The sequence below is a fragment of the Salmo salar genome, chromosome 25 (assembly GCF_965601325.2).
Source record: "Salmo salar chromosome 25, fSalSal1, whole genome shotgun sequence".
NCBI lineage: Eukaryota > Metazoa > Chordata > Actinopteri > Salmoniformes > Salmonidae > Salmo > Salmo salar.
Window position 1 is genome coordinate 46,179,903 of NC_138315.1, and position 8,865 is coordinate 46,188,767.

At 44.5% G+C, this 8,865-nt stretch overlaps 1 protein-coding gene across 1 annotated transcript; it reads right to left on the reverse strand.

Annotated features, from left to right (window-relative positions):
- Positions 1-1,459: 1,459 nt before the first annotated feature.
- On the reverse strand, positions 1,460-5,312 carry LOC106586835 (protocadherin-8). The gene is made up of 3 exons (XM_014174548.3): positions 2,678-5,312; positions 2,381-2,579; positions 1,460-2,152 (listed from the first exon to the last, which is right to left on the reverse strand). Exons 1-3 carry the CDS (start codon positions 5,099-5,101, stop codon positions 1,833-1,835), a joined length of 2,943 nt encoding a protein of 980 aa, XP_014030023.1. The 5' UTR covers positions 5,102-5,312; the 3' UTR covers positions 1,460-1,832.
- Between the last annotated feature and the right edge of the window lie 3,553 nt (positions 5,313-8,865).

An 8,865-nucleotide genomic window follows, 5' to 3' on the forward strand; every position in this document is an offset into this window, starting at 1 on the left:
CTCCCTCAGAGGTGATAACTATAGAGTCATCCTGCTCCATCAGAGGTGATAACTATAGAGCCATCCTGCTCCCTCAGAGGTGATAACTATAGAGTCATCCTGCTCCCTCAGAGGTGACTAAGGCCCCTATAGAGTCATCCTGCTCCCTCAGAGGTGATAACTATAGAGTCATCCTGCTCCCTCAGAGGTGATAACTATAGAGCATCCTGCTCCCTCAGAGGTGATAACTATAGAGTCATCCTATTAGAGTCATCCTTCTCCCTCAGAGGTGATAACTATAGAGTCATCCTGCTCCCTCAGAGGTAATAACTATAGAGCATCCTGCTCCTTCAGAGGTGATAACTATAGAGCCATCCTGCTCCCTCAGAGGTGATAACTATAGAGTCATCCTGCTCCCTCAGAGGTGATAACTATAGAGTCACCCTATATAGAGTCATCCTGCTCCCTCAGAGGTAATAACTATAGAGCATCCTGCTCCCTCAGAGGTGATAACTATAGAGTCATCCTGCTCCCTCAGAGGTAATAACTATAGAGTCATCCTGCTCCCTCAGAGGTGATAACTGTAGAGCATCCTGCTCCCTCAGAGGTGATAACTATAGAGCATCCTGCTCCCTCAGAGGTGATAACTATAGAGTCATCCTATATAGAGTCATCCTGCTCCCTCAGAGGTGATAACTATAGAGCCATCCTGCTCCCTCAGAGGTGATAACTATAGAGTCATCCTATATAGAGCATCCTGCTCCCTCAGAGGTGATAACTATAGAGTCATCCTGCTCCCTCAGAGGTAATAACTATAGAGCCTCCTGCTCCTTCAGAGGTGATAACTATAGAGTCATCCTGCTCCCTCAGAGGTGATAACTATAGAGGCATCCTATATAGAGTCATCCTTCTCCCTCAGAGGTGATAACTATAGAGTCATCCTGCTCCTTCAGAGGTGATAACTATAGAGTCATCCTATATAGAGTCATCCTGCTCCCTCAGAGGTGATAACTATAGAGTCATCCTGCTCCCTCAGAGGTGATAACTATAGAGTCATCCTATATAGAGTCATCCTGCTCCCTCAGAGGTGATAACTATAGAGGCATCCTATATAGAGTCATCCTGCTCCCTCAGAGGTGATAACTATAGAGTCATCCTTCTCCCTCAGAGGTGATAACTATAGAGTCATCCTATATAGAGTCATCCTATATAGAGTCATGCCTCTGAGACTTATTAGACAAGGATCAGCACCATACAGCCGACATGTTGGTCATTTAGCTTTTCTAAATTGCAACCTCTGTAGAATTCATGCCTTATCTAATTTGGATGAAGTTAAGCAATGTAACGTAACTGCAATGTAACTTAACGTTGCTATCAGGCATTATATTGCCTGTCGTAACCTACTGCATGAGCTGATTTCTCACTCAATGAAACAAAATGAATGTCTTTTTTTTACATACAGAACATTAATTTGGTTTCAAATATTTATTTGTGCGACTTAGTGACAAAATTTACTACAAACATGTTCATATTTTGATACTGATTGTTTCCCACTTGACAAAGGGTCCTTTCAGCCTGAAGGTCCAATGGCCATGCTTTTAAATAGTACAACTTCAAACATGCTCTTTCAAATTTATAATACAGTTTACATTGAATCATTATGAAAAAATATATTCTTCATTTATAAAATCTTGCATATGACACATTATACAATAAACAGTCATACGGTACACAGTATATGGGAACAATCACACAAAACACTTACCGTAACAATAACATTGAAACAATAGGCTATACAGTATATAAAGATGCATATTACACATTACATTAGCTTTGATTATTGTCCATTTAATTTAAGAGTGTCCATACTCCGGGAGGGATATCTCACCAGTCTCTACTATCCTGGCTGGTGTTGGTGGACAAACCAGAATATAATCAAATTCTTGGTGCTGGACTTTTTCATAGACGCTTTGCAGACCGTTGGTCTTGGGTAGGTGAGCCTGTTGGTAGTAGGTGTCTCTTTGCAGACTGTTCCGTGGCAACGAGGCTGTCTTGGAGAAGGTTGAGAGGTGTGGTCCGTGGGAGAGGCTGGTGTTGGGTCTAGAGGCTGAGGGGCTCCAGCATCGGTCTGAGTGGCCTAGGATTTTACACTCACTGGTGCAGGCCCAGAGACCTGTGGAAACAACACAACAACCAAAACTGTTAGCCCTTGGTGAACTGTGCTGCATATGTTAGGGTTTAATAGCCTGGATTTTATGAAACACCGTTATCATTTAATATCTGACCATAAAAAGCTTGAGAACATCACAGAGGGTGATGCCTTTTATGGATTTTTTTAATAATGTGTCATCACTGTGTTTAAAATCACATGAACATCCTGTGATTGATTAGTAGTACTTACTGTTTATCGGTGGGGAGTCTTTTTTGTGTCCATCTCCACTGATGTCAGAGTCACTGTCATTAAAGTCACTGTCTCCTTTCCCACTGTCCTTCCCACTGAACTGAGGATCTCTGGCTGAGATGGTTGTGAATGAGTTGCCCTTCCATATGGTTATGGGTCGGAGGGTTTCTTTCCTATAACCGGGCAGTGTTGAATAACCCTGTGAAGAGGCAAACACAATACTCACACATGGAAGTTGTGATGGGGCAAAAACTACAACAAAACAGCCAATCCATACAGTGAGTCACAACGACTTACCTCTAATTTACTCTCCATTATCCCATTGTCAAAGTCACACTCTTGTTCTTGTCTGCCATCACCTGGGGCTGTTTTTATTGTGTTGCTGGAGGCCAACAGTGCTTCCTCAGGAAAAGGGTGTACATCAAACACATTGCTTTTGTGGTTGGTGATCAATGAATCAATATGACTGCTCTCCCCCTTCTCCACATGTTGTATGCCTACTTTGTCATTGCATCCCGCCTCTCTCTTCTCCCGTTTGTGTCGACTGCAGGTGGTAGTGATCAAAATGATGCCTAGCAAGAGGAGGGAGCAGCTCCCTGCTAAGGCAATGATAATAGCTATGGACATGTCCCATTCAAAGACTTCCTCACTGTCGTTTTGGACCATAGCGGGAACACTGGGAGGGGTGCCTTCGATGAGAGTGAGGTGTATAGTGGCTGTGGAGGTCAGAGAAGGTGTTCCATTGTCGTTGACAGCCACTAGGACTCTCAGTGTTTCAGACAGGTCGTAGTTCAGCTCACAACTCACATGTAACTTCCCAGTAACCTTGTTAATGGAGAAACCCAAGTGTCCCCCCTCTGTGATATTGTAAGACAGCTGTGCATTTATGCCTTCATCAGCATCCATGGCCTTTATCTGGGTTACAACATAACCTGCAGGTGCATGTTTGGGCAGGAAAACCTCAGCAGATCCCTTATTAAGGACGGGCTCTATGATGGACGGAGAGTTGTCATTCTGATCAACTATTTTTAGATTGATGATGGCACTACTCTGAAGCTGGGGTGAGCCCCCGTCACTTGCCTGGACGTGTACCTCCAGATGTTTCATGACTTCATAGTTGAAGCTTCTCAGTGCATATATTGAACCAGAGATTGCATTTAGAGATACAAACGTGTTGACAGGTGATCCCATTATAACACTGTCTAATAGTCTGTATGTAATTTTGCCATTAGTCCCCAAGTCTGCATCTCTGGCCTCAACAGTTGTAATATATGCCCCTGGTGCATTATTTTCTACGACAGAAACTTCATAGACATGTTTAGTAAAGTGTGGGGCGTTGTCATTCTCGTCGCTTAGCCTTATGGTGTATTGTGTGATTTTTCTCAATGGAGGTGACCCGAAATCTTCAGCCATCACAGTTAAATTGTACTCGCTTATCTTCTCCCTGTCCAGGGCTGCTGCGGTGACAATCATGTAGCTGTCCTCATAGGCCTGTTTAAGTTTGAAATGGTCGTGCCCATATAAGGTGCAATGGACCTGGCTGTTAACGCCCGAGTCCCTGTCCGCGGTGCTGATCAGCGCCACTAGGCTGTCCTTTTCTGCGGTCTCGCTGATATATGCGATGCCTGTTGAGATGGAGGTCATTGGCGTAATACTGATTTCTGGGGCATTGTCATTAACGTCTTTGACATTAATTATTATTTTACAGATGGCGGGGATCGGGTTGGCTCCTAGATCAGTCGCCTGCACGTCTAACTCATATGTTTTCTTGGTCTCAAAATCCACTGGGTTCTTGAGCGTTAGGCGCCCGGATTTACTGTACACTTCGAAAAGTGCTCGGATCTCCGCAGAAACCTGTTTTCCGAACCCATAGACCACCTCTCCGTTTAAACCCTCATCTGGATCAACTGCATTTAAGTCCAATAAAACGAATCCAACCGGTGCGTCCTCGGGCAAAGTGACCGAGAAATTATTCTGGTCAAAAACAGGACGGTTGTCATTAAAGTCTGTCACTTTTATTGTTATTTTTGTTGAACCCGAGCTAAATGGGTTTCCTCCGTCGGTTGCAATAAGCTCCATCGCATAAGATGACTGAGTCTCCCTGTCTAACTCTTTCATTAGCACCAACTCCGCATATTTAACCCCATCTGCTCTCAAAAGCACATCAATGGAAAAATGACTGTTGACAGAAATTTGATAGCTTTGGATGTAGTTTGATCCGACGTCTGCGTCCTCGGCTGGGTCCAAAGGAATACGGAACCCCACATCAGCATTTTCAGAGATCTCCACTGTAGATTCCTTGTTTGGAAACTCCGGAGAGTTATCATTAATGTCTTTTACCTCCACCTCGACATGAATCAAATTGTACCTCTCTTTTGAAAAACTGACAACATCAAAAGTGATGAGACACTGTAAAGTGTGCCTGCAGATTCTCTCTCTGTCAATCCTTTCCCCGACAGTAAGCTCCCCGTCGGTTTCTCTCACCCTGATAAAAGAATTGTTGAATTGTTTCATCATTCTAAAATTAGTCTTGGAGCTAAAAGAGCGACTCAAGGACATGTCCTTGGCCAGGTTTCCGATCACTGTTCCTGGACTTCGCTCCTCGTTAGTCTGGTATTTCAGAGTATTTCCCTCAGACTCAGCCAGGGACACAAATAACGTTTGTAGTGTTATGAATCCAAAAATCCACCGATGCCAACCTGTTAAAATGCCACGCATCATTTTCAAAGCCCGCAGGTTAGTTGGTTAGTTTTACAGAGCCAAGCCGCTTCCCTTTTACTAAACAGATTAGATCACATCAAATGGTGAAAATGCCTCCTCTCAACAGTACCAACATCAGCTTCTCTGAACTGTGCTGAAAGTCAAGCAGGCGCGCTTGTTGCCTCCCGCTTTCCTTCCACACAGCTTCACATCCTGCCGTGGCGGAGTTATAACCCACAGCTCCCCATGCTAATGAGACGAAGTGTGACCAATCACACCGCTTTAGAATTAAAAATAGGCAGGCAGTATGAAAGACCTCTAAGCCTGTTTTCAATGTGCATAGAGCTCAAGCAGCAAAATAAAAAAGATTTGGATTGCTTGGAGTCAAGTTTTGCACTGGCTTTGAATGTGTGTATGCACAGGCATAGCCGGGAGAAGTAGGGTGCTGAGGGTGGTGCAGCACCCACTGGTAAAAAAAAATGTCATACAGTACCAGTCAAAAGTTTGGACACATACTCATTCAAGGGTTTTTATTTATTTTACTATTTTCTACATTGTACTATTTGGAATCATGTAGTAACCTATTTTTTTTTTAAAACAAATCAAAATATATTTTATATTTGAGATTCTTCAAAGTAGCCACCCTATGCCTTAATGACAGCTTTGCACACTCTTGGCATTCTATCAACCTGCTTCATGAGGAACATTTTTCCAACGGTCTTGAAGGAGTTCCCATATATGCTGAACACTTGTTGGTGGCTTTTCCTTCACTCTGCAGTCCAACTCATCCCAAAACATCTCAATTGGGTTGAGGTTGTGTGATTGTGGAGGCCAGGTCATCTGATGCAGCACTCCATCACTCTCCTTCTTGGTCAAATAGTCCTTACACAGCCTCGAGGTGTGTTGGGTCATTGTCCTGTTGAAAAACAAATGATAGTGGGACTAAGCCCAAACCAGATTGGATGGTGTATTGCTGCAGAATGCTGTGGTAGCCATGCTGGTTAAGTGTGCCTTGAATTCTAAATAAATCACAGACAGTGTCACCAGCAAAGCACCCCCACACCATAACACCTCCTCCTCCATACGTCATGGTGGGAACCACACATGCAGAGATCATTCGTTCACCTACTCTGCGTCTCACAGAGACACGACGGTTGAAACCAAAAATGTCAAATTTGGACTCCAGACCAAAGGACAGATTTCCACCAGTCTAATGTCCATTGCTCGTGTTTCTTTGCCCAAGCAAGTCTCTTCTTCTTATTGGTGTCTTTTCGTAGTGGTTTCTTTGCAGCAATTTGACCATGAAGGCCTTATTCATGCAGTTTCTGAGGCTGGTAACTCTAATGAACTTATCCGCTGCAGCAGAGGTAACTCTTTCTCTTCCTTTCCTGTGGCTGTCCTCATGAGAGCCAGTTTCATCATAGCGCCAAATGGTTTTTGTAACTGCACTTGAAGAAACGTTTACGGATTGACTGACCTTCATTTCTTAAAGTAATGATGGACTGTCGTTTCATTTTGCTTATTTGAGCTGTTCTTGCCTAATATGGAATTGGTCTTTTATCAAACAGGGCTATCTTCTGTACCCCTACCTTGTCTACCTTGTCACAACACAACTGATTAGCTCAAAAGCATTAAGAAGGAAAGAAATTCCACAAATTAACTTTTAAGAAGGCACACCTATTAATTGAAATGCATTCCACGTGACAACCTCATGAAGCTGGTTGAGAGAATGCCAAGAGTGTGCAAAGCTGTCATCAAGGCAAAGGGTGTCAACTTTGAAGAATCTAACATTTGAAATATAGTTTGATTTGTTTAGCACTTTTTTGGCTACTACATGATTCCTTATGTGTTATTTCATAGTTTTGATGTCTTCACTATTATTCTACAATGTAGAAAATAGTAAAAATAAAGGAAAACCCTTGAATGAGTAGGTGTGTCCAAACTTTTGACTGGTACTGTATATATATGTGTATATGTGGTCATCATGGCCAAAAAGTCCTATCTTTGTCCCCATGTGCAGTTGCAAACCGTAGTCTGGCTTTTTTATGGCAGTTTTGGAGCAGTGGCTTCTTCCTTGCAGAGCGGCCTTTCAGGTTATGTCGATATAGGACTCGTTTTACTGTGGATATAGATGCTTTTGTACCTGTTTCCTCCAGCATCTTCACAAGGTCCTTTGCTGTTGTTCTGGGATTGATTTGCACTTTTCACACCAAAGTACGTTCATCTCTAGGAGAAGGAATGCGTCTCCTTCCTGAGAGGTATGACGGCTGCGTGGTCCCATGGTGTTTATACTTGCGTACTATTGTTTGTACAAATAAATGCATGAAATGAAATGTATGCATTCACTACTGTAAGTCGCTCTGGATAAGAGCGTCTGCTAAATGACTAAAATGTAAAAATGTAAATGTAATGAACGTGGTACCTTCAAGCGTTTGGAAATTGCTCCCAAGGATGCACCAGACTTGTGGAGGTCTACAGTTTCTTTTCTGAGATCTTGGCTGATTTATTCAGATTTTTCCATGATGTCAAGCAAAGAGACACTGAGTTTGAAGGTAGGCCTTGAAATACATCGACAGGTACACCTCCAATTGACTCAAATTATGTCAATTAGCCTATCAGAAGCTTCTAAAGCCATGACATAATTTTCTGGAATATTTCAAGCTGTTTAAAGGCACAGTCAACTTAGTGTATGTAAACTTCTGACACACTGGAATTGTGATACAGTGAATTATAAGTGAAATAATCTGTCTGTAAACAATTGTTGGAAAAATGACTTGTGTCATGCACAAAGTAAATGTCCTAACCGACTTGCCAAAACTATAGTTTGTTAACAAGACATTTGTGGAGTGGTTGAAAAACTAGTTTTAATGACTCCAACCAAAGTGTATGTAAAATTTGTGAACTAGGCCTTTCTTACTCCTTTATGAACAGAGAAAAATACTCCTTAGCACCCGAGAGGGTCGGCTTCCGGCAGTGGTGTAGGCCTAGCGGAGGGTTGGTTACTGGCAGTGGTGTAGGCCTAGTGGAGGGTCAGCTACCGGCAGTGGTGTAGGCCTAGCGGAGGGTCGGTTACCGGCAGTGGTGTAGGCCTAGTGGAGGGTCAGCTACCGGCAGTGGTGTAGGCCTAGCGGAGGGTCGGTTACCGGCAGTGGTGTAGGTCTAGTGGAGGGTCGGTTACCGGCAGTGGTGTAGGTCTGGAGGAGGGTCGGTTACCGGCAGTGGTGTAGGCCTAGTGGAGGGTCAGCTACCGGCAGTGGTGTAGGCCTAGCGGAGGGTCGGTTACCGGCAGTGGTGTTGGCCTAGTGGAGGGTCGGTTACCGGCAGTGGTGTAGGTCTATCGGAGGGTCGGTTACCGGCAGTGGTGTAGGTCTAGTGGAGGGTCGGTTACCGGCAGTGGTGTAGGTCTAGTGGAGGGTCGGTTACCGGCAGTGGTGTAGGTCTAGTGGAGGGTCGGTTACCGGCAGTGGTGTAGGCCTAGTGGAGGGTCGGTTACCGGCAGTGGTGTAGGCCTAGTGGAGGGTCGGTTACCGGCCGTGGTGTAGGCCTAGTGGAGGGTCGGTTACAGGCAGTGGTGTAGGCCTAGTGGAGGGTCGGTTACCGGCCGTGGTGTAGGCCTAGTGGAGGGTCGGTTACAGGCAGTGGTGTAGGCCTAGTGGAGGGTCGGTTACCGGCAGTGGTGTAGGCCTAGTGGAGGGTCGGTTACCGGCCGTGGTGTAGGCCTAGTGGAGGGTCGGTTACAGGCAGTGGTGTAGGCCTAGTGGAGGGTCGGTTACCGGCCGTGGTGT